Source organism: Neolamprologus brichardi, unplaced genomic scaffold (assembly GCF_056152115.1).
Source record: "Neolamprologus brichardi isolate AB-2024 unplaced genomic scaffold, ASM5615211v1 NODE_ptg000036l+_length_2141236_cov_1, whole genome shotgun sequence".
Taxonomy (NCBI): domain Eukaryota; kingdom Metazoa; phylum Chordata; class Actinopteri; order Cichliformes; family Cichlidae; genus Neolamprologus; species Neolamprologus brichardi.
In genome coordinates, this window is record NW_028270138.1 from 841030 (window position 1) to 860000 (window position 18971).

The 18971-nt window shown below is 43.7% G+C and overlaps 1 protein-coding gene across 5 annotated transcripts in view; it reads left to right on the forward strand.

Moving 5' to 3' along the window:
* ascc3 (activating signal cointegrator 1 complex subunit 3) overlaps positions 1-18971 on the forward strand; it is a 150032-nt gene that overhangs the window by 11651 nt on the left and 119410 nt on the right. For all 5 annotated transcript variants that reach the window (XM_087837591.1, XM_087837593.1, XM_087837592.1 and 2 more), the window contains exons 5-7: positions 6829-6946; positions 17903-18104; positions 18460-18595. In XM_087837591.1, coding sequence (XP_087693717.1) covers positions 6829-6946; positions 17903-18104; positions 18460-18595 — 456 coding nt within the window. The remainder of the gene's footprint in view (positions 1-6828; positions 6947-17902; positions 18105-18459; positions 18596-18971) is intronic.

Below are 18971 nucleotides of genomic sequence, written 5' to 3' on the forward strand. Positions count from 1 at the left end.
TGCAGTGAAATCATCTAAATGAATAAAATCGAGTCTACCGTGTGTTCACAGCAGGCTGTGGTCTGTTCTTCCTCTTCATGAGTGCAGACAAACAGCCTTTGGAGACGTTGGCTCCAGTGTAACTCCAGTGCTGTTCCTTCATATCGTGAACATGACCACAGTAAACACACTGTAGGTGTGAAAATGGCTGCAAATATTCACTTTGTCAAATCAAACTTTCATGGTTTCAGGTCATTGCTTATCTTGACCGGTTAACATCTACAAACTGTTGAATCCTTCAGTGTTGATGAAACTGAAGCTTTACGCACACATTTAAATTCCTCCTGACATGAAGATGAAGGAGCTGTTAGTGAGGGATGGAGCTGTGTGTCCGCCTCTTCTTTCTTTTCTCATTGTCAGACCAGTAACATCTGGATGTGACTACATTTGTACTGCAAAGACTTTGTGTGCTGTTGTGTAGAGTTTAGACCGAGCAGCTTGTTGTGCTTCTGCTCCATGGAAACATCATCTACACCCTGGAAAGCATACAGTCACAAAACAATCAGCGTAGCTGATGTTCTTTAAGCATGAAGTGGACACGAGGTTTGTGCAGTAACGTGAGCTCGACACCATAGCTGCTAAATTGTTTTAACCTTCATTTACCCACAAAGTTGATTCTGTTCATCTGGACGTGACGTCCGTCACTCATCAGCTGACTGCAGGTTTCCAGCCTGATAAACAGGACATTTAAACAATGACTGAAACCAGCAGCTCTTCCTGATCATAACATGCAATAATCGTATAACCGTCATGACCAGTGATCACAGAGAGCTGCAGTCTGAAAACTCCACGTCCAGATGAACAGAATCAACCTTTTTGGGGTTTCTTGCTGTTGATTGAGAATACTTTATTAATCCCTAAACTCATTATGTGGGTTACAGTTGCTCCAGGACAACCCCAACCCCCGGGCCCCGGACCGGTCCGTGAGTCGTTTGGTACCGGGCCGCGAGAGTTGAGGCTCAGGTGTGAAATGTTTGGTTTTCAGGGTTTTTATCGGTTTTCAGCGTTATTTTGTTATCGTTTTGATTGTTAACTCTGTTTTCCTGGGTCTTTTCACGTGTGTTATGAATAAATCTTCTTTTTTTTGGTACCAGTACTAGTTTTATTTTGTTGTATTTATCCGCGACACCTTAAAGGCCGGTCCATGAAAATATTGTCGGGCATAAACCGGTCTGTGGCGCAAAAAAGGTTGGAGACCGCTGGATTAAACAATGCAATATGTTACAGAATTTATTTTTATTTTTAATTATCAAATGTAAGAAATCGCACTAATATTTACGGATCACAGGACTAACAGAGGTGATTATAAATAAATATCAAGACTATTGAGATGCTGTGTCATTCTGTGGTGCATTATGGGTAAATCAATCTCTCACTGAGCGTGTTTTTATATTTGTATTTTATATTTGTGACGTAGCCGTTGTAAGACATGGTGAAGCCCTGAAGAGTGACAGCTGTTTAATGTGCAAACACTGGAGTGTAAGTCGTTTCTGTGTGAGGGATTTCCTGTGCAGGGTCTTGTTTGGATCTACATCTTCCTGTAAAGCAGATGAGGCTGCTCGTTGGGTCTGTTTCTCGCCCTATTTGAACCTCTAATTTGCTATTCTTCACATTCTCATATGAAGCAGGAAACCGTTGCATTTTGTGCCTGTGGATGTTCAACACTTATATGTGCAGCTTTCATCTGGTCCGTCCTCATGCTGCCCCTACCCCACAGCCCTCCTATCAATTTAGCACAGAGGCAGAATTGTACAACTTCAGCTGCTTCCAGTTGCTTCCAATGTTTCTCACGTAGTTGACATTTGGAAGCCAACTTTCCCACAGACATCCTCAGGTGTAGACTGCTGTGTGTGTGTGCAGGGACACACACAGAAACACACTGTGAGAGTGCACCTGCAGGCTCTCTATGCATCTACCTCTGTGTGACTCCAAAGTCAACACTAAAGTTTAAAGGCTTTGCACTCTGTGGCATTAAAGCCAACAATGGAGGAACTCGCTTCTTATTATTTCTCATCGCTGACCTTGGATTGCTGACATTTTGTGGTAGGTGCTGAGTGCAGGCGGGAAGCGCGCACTGCAAAGCCATTTAGTTACATACAGATTTGGTCATTTCATAGTGAGGGGAGTTCAGTACAGTAGCAGCGATATCTCAGAAACTTTATATCTTTATCATGTTAAGGTTACGTTGACTTCTTCCATTAGTTACTACTCACATCAACTGGTTTTCCATCACAGCAGATTACCACCTAATATGCGTGGTCATCGTCATAGCAACGCGGCCGAGTGTCCTGTGACGTAATCGGTATACGACACAAACTGTAGAACAAAGGTGGAGGCAATGATACACCTGCTGCTCGCTCTGTGGCTTTTCGTCACACTCGGGGACCACGGCGTCGGTTTTGTAGCCATCTCCCTCATCGCCGGGTTTCAAAAATGGTGGTTTTGATTTTTGTTCATGAGACTCTCTCATGACTCATCGAGTGACGCCACTGACGAGCCAGTTGCTAGCATGCGGTCTGATGACATCACGTTTTAGTACCTGCTCGGATCGCTGTGCAGGAACTATTTTAGTACCCGGTACCAAGTACTAATGAAAACCCCGAAAACTGTGGCGAGTCGATCCGAGTAGGTACTAATGGAAAACAAGTAGGCCTGCAGAGCGAGAGCGAAGTGCTCTAATAGGGTGATATGGTACTACAAGGTCATTAAGATAAGATGGGGCCTGATTATTTAAGACCTTGTATGTGAGGAGCAGGATTTTGAATTCTGGATTTAACAGGAAGCCAAAACAGGAGAAATCTGCTCTCTCTTTCTAGTCCCTGTCAGGACTCTTGCTGCAGCATTTTGGATTAGCTGAAGGCTTTTCAGTGAGTTTTTGGACTTCCTGATAATAATGAATTGCAGTCGTCCAGCCTGGAAGTAATAAATGCATGAACTAGTTTTTCAGCGTCACTCTGAGACAGGATATTTCTAATTTTAGAGATGTTGCACAAATGGAAGAACGCAGTCTTACATATTTGTTTAATATGTGCGTTGAAGGACATATCCTGGTCAAAAATGACTCCAAGGTTCCTCACAGTGTTACTGGAGGCCAAGGTAATGCCATCCAGAGTAAGAATCTGGTTAGATACCAAATTTCTAAGCTTTTCAGCGCCGAGTACAATGACCTCAGTTTGATCTGAGTTAAGAAGCAGAAAGTTAGCGGCCATCCAAGTCTTTATGTCTTTAAGACATTCCTGCAGTTTAACTAATTGGTGTGTGTTATCTGGCTTCATGGACAGATAGAGCTGGGTGTCATCTGCATAGCAGTGTAAATGTATGCTATGTCTTCTGATGATACCAGAGCCAGAACGGACACACCGGCCTGGAGCCTGTTAATCAGGATGGTCAGTGGTGTCAAAGGCAGATGTTAACACCAGCAAAACCATGACTGTGGATGCTCCGGAGTCAGCTGACATCATAGTGTCAATAGAGACCTTAATTAATGCGGTTTATGTTGAGTGACATTTACGGGAACCAGACTGAAATTTGTCATAGATTTCACATAGATTTTTCTAAAAGCGGAAAGTTGATCTGCAACTACTTTTTCCAGAATTTTAGGCAAAATTGGGAGCGTAGAGACACACTGCCATTATCCAAACTGCTCTTTTTTAATATCAACTCAACAACAGCATGCTTACAGAACCTAGGGACCACACCTGTTTATTTATTTATTTACATTACGTCTGGAAATTTGGAAATCACGACCAACCCTTCTGTGTTTACCACAAGCAGTTGGACTATACTCGTTAAATGTTGCTTTTCTAGTACTGATACTGACACTATCACTGGCACTGGTACTAATACGGGTACTGGTACTAATCCATAACCTAATGATCTCACTTCCTGTTATTTCTGGTTGGATGTAGTCAGATCTGTTTTGAGAAGTGTATCTGGCAGTGATCAGGTCCAAAACACGACTCAGAGGACTGATCGTTCATCCTATCCTAGCATATCTGAGAGTTTCAAAAAGCTTTGAATCATATGAGGATGTTTGCCTTTCTCAGTAAATGTGCAGTGGAGGAACCTTTTACTGCAGGTAAGTCAGAGCTTGTGGTCTTAAGTAGCTGTTCAAAGCTCGGAGATGTGTCTGGGCTCATTATTCTGCCTCCGTCTGAGTTCCCCACAAAGATCAAACCCGAGGGTGGAGCACTGCTTCTCATTTATCAGGGTGGAGATGATTCACTGCTGGTGAATGCTCCCATTTCTCTGTGTATAATTCATTGTCTGCCAGTGTTTTTCACCTTCATATTGATTTACCCACCTTTAGTGTGATTCATTGGGATACACCGCGCCATGCTGCCATGTGTTAGCCTTCCTCCCTGTTTCTCCTTCTTTACATGACATGATTATTTTCATTTACTAAATTCAGAGTGTGAGAATTGTTCATACAGTTGCTCTTCAGTCTCTCAGTGAACAAAGCCTGATGCATCGATCCTCTGATAGTTCGGTCTGCTGTTTGTGCTTTAGACACAAGTTAGCACAGTGTACTCTCCCCTCTTACCTTTAGTCCAGCCATGATTTGATGCTCTGCTCAGAATATCACTGTTCTCATATTTCTCCTGTGGTGATGCTACCTGCTCAGCAACTTTGAGTCGATCAGCTGGGTGTCATTTAAACATTGTTGTGGTAGAAGAGCCCAGCTCTGTGAGAGTGGATCCTCTGTACGCAGGACTCTGCATTGTTGCTTCATCTGAGTGCTGAATTATTCATTTTACACAACTTTTTAAAATGTGTGTAGACGGTCAAACCTGCCAGCTTCTCCAGGGTTTAAATACACTGTAAACCTTTTTAACAACACTGTAGGAAAACGCCTATAAACACGTTAATAGATCGATAAGTTCAGTAGAGCAGGGCGACATGACCAAAAATATTTATCATGATATACATTTGAAAATTTGCAATAACGATATAACTGACACGAGACAAAATACTTTACAACTCCACAACTTTATTAATGCAAAAAGAAAAACATCAATGTATTTTCACTTAAACAAGCAGCTGTTTTTTATGTGCATTAAAGTTATATAAATATTTAACAGTGCAAATGCAAATTCCTCGCTGACAGTTTAACCAAAAGGCATTTCCAGTGGAAACTGGCCGACATATCCTCAGCATAACCATGTATAATATCCACAAAACTTAAAAAGAGGTCATACACACACAATACGGTAATATTATGTTGAAGCACAGTACGTATCACTCCGCGAGGCTCCGCCTACTATAGCCGTAATGCTCCGACAATCCATCAAGCGGTGCGGCTTCGTAGCTTAGCAAAGTCGTACTGAAACATTTGACAGATTTTCGAGCGCCATGTACATAAAATCGTTTCGAGGTCAGTAAACACAACCAGAGTTCATACATAAGGCACACGGGATTATAAGGGGCTCTGTCGACTTTCAGAAAAATCAAAGTGCCGTATCTTCCAAAAACACGGTAATAACGACGGCCCGCTAGCATGCGCTACCAAAAATAGTGCTTTGTTGTGTATCTGACAGTAAAGCCAAACCAGTTCCACACCAGTGAAGCTGCAGCATTTTTAAAAACCAGTTCAGGTTCATCTGTTTCATTCAACGATCCACTTTCGCTCTTCTCATTCTGCGTCGCCGTCAGGCTTTTTCCTCCATGTGCGTATGTAAACAAAGGCACTGCGCATGCGTGTTTTACGCATATTCTATCGCCATATTTCATTTTCTTATCGTTGCCCAACATTATACCGGTATTACCGTGAACGGTATGATATGGCCCAGCCCTATGTTTGGTCATACATCAGTATCATACGTGTTGTCAGTTTATATTTAGTTCTCATACAGTTCAATATAAAAATCTAATATCAGTGTAATCTAATGTAAAAGTGCTCTTTGGTTTAGTAAGGCCGTCCTAAATGAGTTAAGCTGTGTTAATTATCGAGTCGTTGGTGCAGATAAGTTACAGTTACAGTTACAGTGGTAAGTACTGCTTCTGTACTGTTCTTATTTCATGGCTGCTTGGATGTTAACAGCAGGTGAATCAAATAAAAAATCCTGATGAGGTAAATGGACTGATGTTCCAAAGCTGCATTAAAGCTACTTTATTCCATGCATAGACTTGTCCACATTCATCCATCACTGTGTAATTCTCTTCAGCACCAAGGAGTCCAGGATCGAACCACCATCCTCCTGAAAAGGAATCTTTAGAGTATTTTTCCTGTGCACGTGGTTTCAGGATGCCCTCCTGTGCCTCGGCTCCACTCATCCTGGTTCTTTTGTTCCATTTGCTCACTGAAATGAGCAGACCACACAGACCTTGCCACTGCTGACCCGTAGCTCTGCACATGCAGACTCATTACACAGTTAACGTTTGCCTGAAGGATGGAGAGTGCACACAAGCCGTTTGAAGGAGAAAGTCTGTCTCTGTCCTTGCAGAGCCCACACCTAATCAGTCAGTTCCAAGGCCAGGATTCATGAGAGTTCATTTAAAAAATCCCTGTGAGCAGATGAAACCCTCCGTCCACTGAGAGGACATCACCTCTCCTCTCACTCCCAACGTGAATAGAACAGATATTCACAGAGCAAAGCAAGGCCTCGACAGAGACCAGGTGACCAGTTTGCTGTGCTCTCTGTCACAGCCTCCATTCTGAAACCAACCCTTATAGACGAGGGATCAGGATGCTGCGTTGTTCCACTGATCCTCACAAGCCTGTTAGTCTATTCATTTCCAATGAGAAATGTGTTTTCTGTACTGACTGTCTTCTCCTGTTCCTGTCTCCAGCTGTTTGAGCTGCTCGGCCCAGAGGGGCTGGACATGATCTCAACCCTTCTGCAGCGAAGGGCGGCCATTGTTGACTCCCTCCTCCGCATCCAACCTGACAGGACTGTCTATCCATCAGGTAAGGCCCATGGCAGGGAAGACTCTTAGAAAGAGAAGTACTGTGTTCAGTGCGTCCTAACATGACTGCATCCTTTGGATTTTATTGCACTGACAGTCCTGCACAGTAAAACTAGCCTAAAGGGAGAATTTTATCAGTGAGGGTTAAACACTGGAGTTTCAGATGTCCTTGGTAATAAGCTGCAGTTTTAAACGTATCTGAAGTATAAGGTTACACAGGCACCATTGCTCTGCTTGCTGTGACTGACTGTAGCAGTGTTAGCAACAAAGGCTAACAACTCTGATGCTGTTGCATGGTGGTATTAGAGGATACTGAAATATTAGCACTGTGTAACAAAGTGCTGCAGTATTTCTCTGCATGTGTGGACTGGATGGTTGTTATTTATTTAACCTGCTCTGTGTGTCCAGCTGACTTTCCTCGCCATCAGGGAGTGAAGCTGGGCGTGTTTAGACGCTGTTGTCAGATAATGATGATGAGTCTTAGAGACACAGATGATTGGTGCTACATTTGAATCTACAGTAGACCATCTCAGCAGTCTTTCCAAACTTCTTATCATCCAGCATTAAGTCTGCTTAATGTTCCTGTTGATAACAGTTCACACATTGTTGCATTGAACCTTCATTTCATTCAGCATGCGACTGGTCCGACATGCGACTGGTCCGATGTGCGATTGGTCCAACATGCATCTGGTCCGACATGGATCTGGTCCGACATGCGACTGGTCCGACATGGATCTGGTCCGACATGCGATTGGTCCGACATGCATCTGGTCCGACATGCGACTGGTCCGACATGGATCTGGTCCGACATGCGACTGGTCCGACATGGATCTGGTCCGACATGCGACTGGTCCGACATGCATCTGGTCCGACATGCGACTGGTCCGACATGCGACTGGTCCGACATGCATCTGGTCCGACATGCGACTGGTCAGACATGCGATTGGTCCGACATGCGACTGGTCCGACATGCGACTGGTCCGACATGCGACTGGTCCGACATGCGACTGGTCAGACATGCGACTGGTCCGACATGCGACTGGTCCGACATGCGACTGGTCCGACATGCATCTGGTCCGACATGCGACTGGTCCGACATGCGACTGGTCCGACATGCATCTGGTCCGACATGCGACTGGTCAGACATGCGACTGGTCCGACATGCGACTGGTCCGACATGCGACTGGTCCGACATGCGACTGGTCCGACATGCATCTGGTCCGACATGCGACTGGTCCGACATGCGACTGGTCCGACATGCATCTGGTCCGACATGCGACTGGTCAGACATGCGATTGGTCCGACATGCGACTGGTCCGACATGCGACTGGTCCGACATGCATCTGGTCCGACATGCGACTGGTCAGACATGCGACTGGTCCGACATGCGACTGGTCCGACATGCGACTGGTCCGACATGCGACTGGTCCGACATGCATCTGGTCCGACATGCGACTGGTCCGACATGCGACTGGTCCGACATGCAGTGGTAGTCACAGCCCTGACCTCATTCCCTAACAATGACTGAGAACTGAGAGCATTTCTCCGTTTGTCTGTCAGCTTTGTCGGCCTGTGTTTTTAACTTTTCTTAAGGACTTGAGGGAGGTTTTGTTTGTTGTTTTACAAAAATAAATGAACTAAAAAGCTGCAAACAGTTGCCTGCATGGAGACAAACTCCTGGCTTAGTCTGAGGGAGAGTTGAACATGTAGCTGATTATAGTAAAACTATCTGCAGGTTGATTAAAGCCACCCGTCCCCTCTCTGCAGTGTGCAGGGCTGCTCTGCAAAGGGAGCACAGGGTGTACTCCACTACATTTATTTTAGTTACTAATTAGCATGTCAATCAAACTATAAATAACAAATCAAGACTGGCAGCTGCCAGTGCTAACCCTCAGCCTCCAGGCTGTACAACCGTCAGGTGGCACCAATCCCTGAAAGTTGTAGAAAACATAATTACCATAATTACCAGTATCAGTTCAAATGGCCAAGTAGGAACACAAGGTCATGATAAATCTATAAAGCACTGAGATACTGTCACTTTGTGTTATTGGCTTTGTTATGGTGAGGACTGCAGCTGGACCATCGGGGGTTTTGACTGATATTCTACTCTGTTAGCATGTTAGCATATATGCCATAGAGATAACATTGAAGCAGAGTTACTGGAGCGACTAATCAGATGAGCTGTTACGTGTAAGTTCATTTCATCCACCCCAGAAGGTGTGGGTGTTCATGAGAGACACGCCTTTTTTTGATCAAGGTCTTTTTATTGAACAAAAAATTGCTTTTAACTACAATTAAAGCAGTATTAACAAACAGCCCCCCCTCCAGAACAGTGTAACTAAAACCCAGCCAGAGAAGAAGAAAGAAATAAGATAAAATAAAATTACAGATAAAAAGTAAATAATAACATAAACGAATGCAAGCAAGGGGAAAAACAAAAAAACACACACATTAAGCAATAGTATCTGGATTTAAACTTTCAAAGTAAGTTAGAAAAGGTTTCCATATGTCATAAAATGTCCGAGCCGAACCTTTTACAGAGTAGCGGATCTTTTCCAGCTGAGTATTGTACATGACGTCCTTAACCCAGTGCGCATAGACAGGTGGAAGTGGCTCTTTCCATTTCAATAAGATCAACCTACGGCCAAAAGAGTGCAAGAAGGCCAGAGTGTGATTCAGAAAGACTGGCATCATAAAGCGTCACCCCAAAAATGGCCATGAATGGACAGGCTGTGATTGGAATGCCACATATCTTGGACATGGTTTCAAATATACTTTTCCAAAAGCTACCCAATTTTGGACAAGTCCAAAACATGTGAAGTAGAGAAGCAGGCTGTTGTCTACACCGGACACATGTGGGGTCAAACCCAGCCTTGATTTTGCTCAGTCTAGTTTTAGACCAGTGGAGACGGTGAACCACTTTAAACTGAATCACCACATGTTTGAGGCAGGTAGATGATGAAAACATCCTATTGATGATCCTATGCCAAGTCTCGTCTGCAATCTGTTGGCCCAGATCTCTTCCCCATGGTTCCCTAAGAGATTGCAGTGTGGACAGCTACTTAACAGCTCATAAACATCACTTATAACCCGCTTGGCGTCCAGTTTAAGATCAAAAACATCATCCAAAAGAGACGGAGGTGCACAGGACGGAAAGCACTCAGTGTTAGAAGCAACAAAGTTCCCAAGTTGTAGATACCTGAAAAAATGTGACCGAGGGATCTTGAACTTAGTCACCAATTGTCCAAGTGAACAGAAGATCTGTGAGAAGAGCAGTCATTGAAGTTACTCCAAGCTTTGTCCACTTGTTAAATGCCTCGTCCTTTAAGGATGGAGAGATCATGCAATGTCTATGCGGTGGTGCAATAAGGGAGAGTTCAGTCTGTTTAAAGTGCCTTCTCTACCATAATGTCAGTGAGTGGATGACGAGAGGGTTTGTGGTAAAGCTGGAGGTCCTGCCAGGGCTGATCTGGCTCACAGCAAAGACAGCAGGGAGGATTCACTGCTCCAGTGTTACCCATGATAATTAACTATCATGAACCTTTACCCAGTACAATAATGCCTTATATTAGATGCTAAGCCCCCTGCGCACCACGGTCTTTGTAATATTCAGACTAGGTGGCTTTTGTTCCAAATGAAGGAAGAAATTTGACTATTCAGATTGTTAAAGAAAGACTTAGTTAAAAAATTGGAAGACATTGGAAAAAAAATATAGAAATTTAGGAAATATACTCATCTTGATGATATTGATTCTACCACCCAGCAGAAGAGGCAAGGACTCCCACTTTCCAAAATCCTCTTTTAGCCAAGACAATAAAGGAAGATAATTAGTTTTATACAAGTCTTTGTGGTTCTGTGTCACCTAAATATTTAGTTATAGCTAAAATAGACGAAAATGCCCCAGTTGTTGTTCCTATAGGCATTGCCCCGCTCTTCCCAAAATTCACCTTGTATCCAGAAATTGTCCCAAATTCCTTAAGAATAACATAAAAGTTTAGGGAGGCTATTTGGAAATAAACAAAAGCATGTCGTCGGCACAAACAGAGACGTTATGTTCGATACCCCCTCGATGTATTCCTCAACATCAACGTATTATCTCAGAGCAACAGCTAGCGGTTCAATCGCGATGGCAAAAAGAAGAGGTGACAAAGGGCGCCCCTGTCGTGTGCCGCGTTGGAACTCAAATCAGGGGGACAAATTATTGTCAGTCCGAACGGCTAAAGGGGAACATTACAATACTTTTATCCAAGACACAAAATTACTCCCGAAGCCAAATTTCTCAAACGTATGAAAAAGAAAATCCCATCCTCTCCCGATCAAACGCTTTTTCTGCATCAAGCGAAATGACCGTTTCCAAAACATTACCTTTGACAGGCCTTTAAATTATATTTAATAAACGTCTAATATTAAGACATGAATACCTATTGTTTAATAAAGCCCGTCTGAGACGATTGAGGACAAAGGAGGACAAAGATCTTGGTGTCTGTGTTCAACAAAGATGTTGGACGGTATGAGCCACAGTCTAAATGCTTGATGCCTTGTTGGAGGAGGAAAGATTCTTCAAAGATTTTAACAGTGAAATCCATTGGTTAGAAAACGTTTTGAAAACATCTGAAGGATACCCGTCGGGGCCAGGAGATTTTCCAGACTGCATGCTCCCTATGGCCATTTCAATTTCAACATAAGAGGCTCCTCCAAACTGGTGGTCACATCTTCTCCTGAGGAAGGGATATCAAGTTTCTCAAAGAAATGTTCAGTGCTGCATCATCGTTAGCTGGGGCAGCTGTATAAAGTCTGATAGTATTTTAGAAAACTGTTATTTATCTCTTGGTTATCCGTGCACCTTATTCCCTGGTCATTCTGCATCTCAAGGATAGCTTGATTAGCTGTTCTCTGCTGATGAGCTAGCAGCTTGCATGTTTTTTCTCCATGTTCACACGCGTAGCTACAAAACTCTGAAATTAGATACTCGGCCTGTTTTGTAGATATGAGATTGTTTTCAGTTTGATTGTAACCTCCATTTATATAACACAGGATCAGGGGAATGGCTATATACAGCATCTAGTTCAGTAATTTCATCAGCTAATTGAGAGAGGCGCTCTATTCTTTTTTGTTTTGCACAAAATGAAATGATTTGGCCTCGCAGATATCTTTTAGGGATTCCCAAACAGTTGAAGGTGACGTCCCTGGGGTCCTTATATAATTAAGAAACTTTTTGTTTGCTGACAACACTGGATTGAATCTCCATGGCGGATACTTAGAGCAGGCATTGGGAAAGAAACAGGGGAATGATCTGAAACGACCATGGCCTTGTAATCACAGTCTGTGACTAAAAGGAGTTTTTGTCCAGAAAGAAGTGATCTGTGCCAGTATATGTTTCATGGACATAAGAAAAAAAAGAATATTGACTCGAATTTGGGTTACGAAATCTCCTTACATCAGCTAAACCTCCGACAGAACCAGGCTCAGGGAGGGGCGGGGCCATCTGCTGTGATTGGTTGGAGTGAGAAAAGGAAGACGGGATAAAGACATGCTGTGGAAGAGAGACAGAGGTTAACCCTTAGATGCACACGGTCAAAAATGACCCCACGGGTTGTTTTTCTTCAAAATCTTTAAAATGCAAAGTTGTAATATATTCATATTCCAGGTATTCCTCATAAAATATGTTTGTAACATGAGGCCATTTGCATTTTTATTTATTATTTCATTAATTAAAAAAAAAATGCAGTTTTTGAATCACTACCCCACTCTTCCACAAGTGGGGTCAAAAATGACCCAGGGCAGTTCCTGTGGAATCTCTATGAAACTTTCATTCTTAGCAGCTCTGACTGACCCACTTACACTGCAGTATATGCAGAGCAAGCATACAAAAGTGATACAAAAACTGCAATTTCTTAAAATTAATGAAAAAAATAAATAAAAATGCAAAGGGTCTCGTGTCACAAACATGTTTTATGAGGATTACCTCAAATATTAAAATATTACAACTCTTCGTTTTAAAGATTTTGAAGAATAAAAACAGAGTTTATAGCAAAATGCATCGTTTCTATTTGGGGTCATTTTTGACCCCACTCGTGGAAGAGTGTAGGTGCTGGTAGGTTGTGCATCTAAGGGTTAATAACAGATATGATTCAGTGCAGAGAGGTCTGTTAACACATAGTGAGTGAAGAAGAAACACCCAGTGCATCATGGGAATCCCCCAGCAGCTATTGCAGCATAACTAAGGGAGGATTCAGGGTCACCTGGTCCAGCCCTAACTATATGCTTTAGCAAAAAGGAAAGTTTGAAGCCTAATCTTGAAAGTAGAGATAGTGTCTACTTTTAAGATTAGGCTTCAAACTTTTGTGATTAAAAAATCCTACGTGCCCGGTCGTCCCTGAAATACTCGTGTCACCAGAGGCAAACATCATTTCTACTTTCTCCTTAGAGGACATGTGACCAAACAGTGATTATTCTCAGAGTCAGAGCTTCTTATCATGCTCGTTCTGACCACAAACTGCAGCAGTCGTGTCAGGAAGGAGTGTGGAAAGCTTTCACCACTCTGGCCTGTACAGTCACAGCAACGTGACAGCACCAAGGTTATTATCATGGTGGAAACCTGGAAAACCAAAAAATGAATGAAAAGTGATTCATGAATGGGAGCGAGGTGTCAGAGGTCATCAGTGTGAGGAGCCTACATGATGATGGTGAAAGGAGCCTACGCCACCTGCAGCTGTCACATTCACTACACTGATGAGGTCATGCTCAGCAGATGGTTTCACTGAAAGCACCATTAACATAGACATGTATGCCCCACTGGACACAGCCATGTTCAGTCTGACAGCAAGTGTGCAAAACATCTGTCAGTCACCTCACATGTTCAGAAGCAAAGCTGTGGTGAACCCACAGCTGGGACAGTGGTGGTGTTACTGGAACCCACTGGTGGGCTGTAAACTGTACTTGGACAGTAACAGCGCAGCTCGTTAGCGTGGAAACGTTCAGTTGTGATTTTGGTCACACCCATGTGCCGTTTCACACGTCAGCCAATTTCTGAGAAGTCCCGATCAGCGTCGGAAAATTGGACTTGCCAGACAGCTTTTGAGATTACTGTTGCCTTGACAACTGAGGGTGAAATCAGGAGGGGTTAAAAAAGGCTGATTAAATTTTCCACTATTTGCATGCCATCAAGAAGAGTGGGATTTAGTGCGAATGCCTGTCTCTTGCTGATTAGCTTTTTAAATTCCAGTTTGGCACTTGCATGTTTATCAGAGCAGATTCTCTCGGTGGCTCCGCTCCACGTGTCAGCGGCGCCGTGTGGGACGCGCCATTAAAAGACGAGATGGACACACATGCAGGAAGTGTTTGACCAGTTTTGGAAAGAAATATTTGAGGCAGTCGTGCCCAGTGTGGTACATTTTAATGCCCTCACACTTTGATGAGCTGATTCTAGGCTCCCGTGGGCAGTGGAAACATCTGCCTGTTCCTGCTGTCTCCGTGTACACGGAGGAACACGGGAGGAACACGGGAGGAACCGCCTGCCGGGCCGCTAACATTTACAAGGCTGCTGTTTAACGGAAGGAAAGAACGTGGCTTCACATCCTAGTTGGATGTTACAAAGTAACTTGTTATTACAGCAGATAACATTTAACATGGATACATGTGACAACCTTCTGTTTTAGGCCTCACTGATTAGAAACAGCTGATAGGAACATCGTGTTCTGGTTAATGTGCTGGGTTTGAGAAACCTGAAGCTGAGTAAGGACATTATGTTCTCAACATTGGTTGCTGAGATGGGGAAACATCATCGAGGCAAGGAAAGGTCCAAGCACCTGTACATACCCAGAGGTAGCCTGCCATCCTGCACTTTGTGTACAAATGCCTTTGAGCATGTATGTACAGTAGGGCTGCCACGATTAGTTGACTATCAAAATCCTCAACGCGTCGTTTGAAGCTTTGTAAGATCCTGAAAGACGCAGGAATAAGTAGTAGGATTTAAGAGTGTAATAACGGACTGAAACAGAAGATGGCAGCACTGCATGTACAAGGATGCCAGCTGCCGTTAAACCCCGAAGAAGAAGAAGCTGTGTCCCAGAATTCATAGCGCAGCCCAGCTCAGTTTCCAACAATGGCGGCAGCTAGTTAGTTTTAATATTACTCTTATTATTCTTTCTGGGTCACAAAATAAACGTTTAACATATTTTCAGGCGAGAATGTAGCTGTGTAAACCTCAAATATCTGCTCAGTTTATCAAGACACCACATATTTTCAAAAGCGCTCCGACGTTTTCGGACAGGTCTGTTAGCCACTAGCTCGATAGCTAGCCGGGGGCTAGGCTCACTAGAGCCGTGAGAACACCGGACTCCCGGCAAATCGTTTTCAAACCCACCGCCGTCTTTCGCTACTCAGGTTAAACATGATATATAAGTCACTTAGATAACTTAAAAATGTTATTGTTTGGCTTTTTTTAGTATTTTATTTGTTCCTGAGTAAATCGGTTTGGCTGAGATTAAAGTTATAGTTTTTACACAGCTGAATAAACGTCAAGCAGACAGCTGATTATCAGAAGTGTGAGATGCTCCAGAATTTACTCCGGTGTCCTGTTATATTTTAGATAGCAAGGAGTTTATTAAACTTCACCGAAACAATCTGCAAATTTCATTCAAATTTAATAAACTATCATCTTGTCTTTATTTTTAGTTAGCACAGACCTTAAACACTTAAAGCTGTAAGCTAATGATAGTTATATAAGAGCAGATGCTGCTGGTGCAATAAGCTGTACGTTTTACGTCCAATGGATGATGATCTGATTAGTCGACTATCAGAATAATCGATTGTGGCAGCCCTAATGTACAGATGTAGTACAGCAGGTGTCCACAGGATGTAGGAAGCTGTCTCTCTGACAACCTTAAGAAGAAGGCGATGATGCTCGTGTTGCTGTGACGAGCTTTCACGGGCGTCCTCGGGCCATAACCAGAACAGAAGCTCGCAGACGACCGCGTGACAGCGAGCAGACACGAGCTCGGCTGATTCAGGGCTGTTTTCTCCATGTAAGCAAACGCAGCAAGAAAACAACATGAATGTCTGCTGAGCGATCGGAGGCCAATCATTCCTGCAGTCACGTTTCCATTGAATGACTCTGACTGCAGGAATGTGTAACTGGCACAAATGTTGCAGGCAAACACATCAGCCCGTATGGAAAAGATATTTATGAATCTTCTAACGTTTGTATCTGTCGTGTGTGAAACAGATATAAGATCCCTTGAAAAATTCTATAAATGAAACTTGCATGTTTTGGATACTAAAACAATATGTGAAAGTAATGAGAAACCAGTAAATCATGTATGAGTCACTATATGAAACAGGCCACATCTCATGCAAGTGTTTTATGAGTTTCCACTCATCATCTAATGTCCATTTGTTAGGTCTGGGTGGTGTCTTAGTCTCTTCTCTTCTGATAAGTACACATCTATATGACTTTACTAAGAGCAGGGATACAGAGCTGTGTGTCGCTCACATGCACGGACTCACTAGTTAATATAATCAGTACCCTAGGGGTGGGGAAAAAATGGATACTGTGTAGCATGGTGATATTTTGTTTGCTAATAATGTATGGATACAGGGACAGCAGAAATCGATACTTTGTTACAAAAAGGTTTTTGTGCTCTGACTTCAGAGCATGTTGATCCTTTTTCTGAGCAAGAATCCTGACATTCCTTCACTGTCCAAATGTGTTTAATAAACATGACAGTTTACTTATTTTAATTTAAGACATGTTTTATTTTAATTAAGTTGAAAACTTTTTTATTTAATGTAAAATTATATTTTGTTTTAATTTACTTTCAAATTCTTCAGTTGCTGAAGGGGCTGCATAGTTTTCATAAACTGCATAGTTCAGAATAGCTATAATTGTACCAGATGGTTGATTCAGTTAAGTTGGACTAGACTGTAATACAAACCGTTCAGTTTGTCAACAATAAAACTGAAATGAGAGAAAGACTGAGTGTGAGACTTTGTTATTAGAGAAAATGAATATTGATAAAGTTTACCTTTATGTACAGAATCTGAATATCACAAAATATTTTTAAAAATTGCAATAATATCGTATCGTGGGATGTATGGTGATTCCCACCTCTACAGTGCCCAGAGGACACACGAGGACACGGGGAAGCCAGAGACACTTTCATTTACACCCTGACAGCTCAGAAATGAAAAGGATGTATTCATGAACGTGATGATGTCTCCTGCAGTAGTTCATTGTCTGAGGGTCCTAACGGTGGCGTGGAGTTCGCTGTTTGTGTTTGACTGATAGTGTTTTGGGCCTCCAAGAACAACAAGATTGTGATAGAAATGTGAATGTGTGAGTGTAAAGGACTCGTCCTGCTTTGACGCTGCTCCACAGGAACATTAGAAATGTGTTTAGCTTTTTCATCCATGAATCTCTCAGACAGGCATGTCAGAGCTGCCATACAGCAGCACCAAACCCAAAAGCTGGTAATGACCATAAGCTGTTTGTAATGTGTGAAACAGCCTGATCTGTGTCGCTGACGCTCTCAGCACAATTATAGCTCTGTGATCGCTCGGGAAATGAGAGTCCTCGAAACCTGGAGTCACTGTTAGAGACGTATAACCAGGCACAATAGCTCCCAGAGAGGGGGCCAATAAAGGACTGGTGCATAGAGGATGACGAGGAGCTGGGAGGGTGAGAGTGACAGGAAGAGGGGGGCTGTGCGGCAGGTAGAGCCGCTAGGTGAGATAAAAAAGAAATCATTCAGTCAATCAGGCCGGCCGCGGTGCAATCATGAGATCTCATCTGCTTTCAGGAGCAATTCTGCTTTTATTGAGCTGTTGTGTCTCAAGCAGGGAGGCTGCAGCGGCCACGTTAACCCTCGCACTGCCAGATCTGCCACCACAGACTGATAAAGCATCGCTGCCTGACTTCAGCGCGCTGCTGAGAACTAACGATGAGCTTTTCCTTCAGATCTCAGCCTCAAGGTCGGCGCTGAAGTGACCAAGCCCACCTACGGGTGCCAGGTGACCATCCAATCAGAGCAGGAGAAACAAATGCTGAAGATGTATCGAAGGGAGGAGAAGAAAGAGAGGAAGAGATTCAAAGGAGGCGATGAGGGTGACTCCACGGATGCTCTCCTGACCTTTGACCCCAGAGAGATGAGAGCCCAGCGGTACGTCGTCTCTACAAACCTCATCTTAGTGCCTTTGTTGTGCGCTCAGGTGTGCGACTGACAGCCTGCTGCATTTTTCTAGCGGCTTCAAGAAAGCAGAGCTGCTTTTCTTGGGGGGGGGGGGGGTTCTTCCAAAAGTTTAATCTCAGAGGGTGAGACAGAGCAGCGATCTGTTTAATTAAAATGTTAGCGTGTGCAGATGCAGCGCAGTGTGAAGACAGAGATTAGCCTCCATCTTTGCCTCTCCACTGGCTCATCCATCACAGGTTTGTTTCCACAGCTGTGGAGACGAGGGCCGTGGATCTGTCACTGTGCCAGTCTAAACGTTAAAGCTCTGTTTGCTGTGTGCCTGCAGAGAGCAGGCCCTGCTGACTGCACGCCACGAACCTGTGCTGAGCAGAGACCGGGTCTACGAGCGCATCCGATACCCCAACGTCTACGACAACCTCGCAGAGGCCACGAAGACGGCCGCGTTTGTGGGAGGAGCCAGGGTGAGTGCTGCGCTCTCTGATGTGTGACCCGCAGGTTTAAAGTGCTCTGTGCTTCCTTTTCTTACTGTTCTGGAGGAAGGTTAAATCATTTATCTGTGCAGCGGGATAATCCCATCTTAACGTTGTGTGATAACATCGTTCTCGCTGCTTCATTGCATTTTACACTGTGGGAGAAATCTGAGCCCGTGTCAGAGTGGGGAATCACTTTAGTGGCTGTCAGGCTGCTGAACGAATCACAGAGAAGAAACAGTGTGACCATCTCACGGCATGGTTCTGTGACCACGACACAGAGAGCCATCACAGGAAACCATCTCAGGACGCATGTGCAGCAGCAGCAGGTCTCCTTCATCACTGGCTGCTCGCTAAACGAACATGT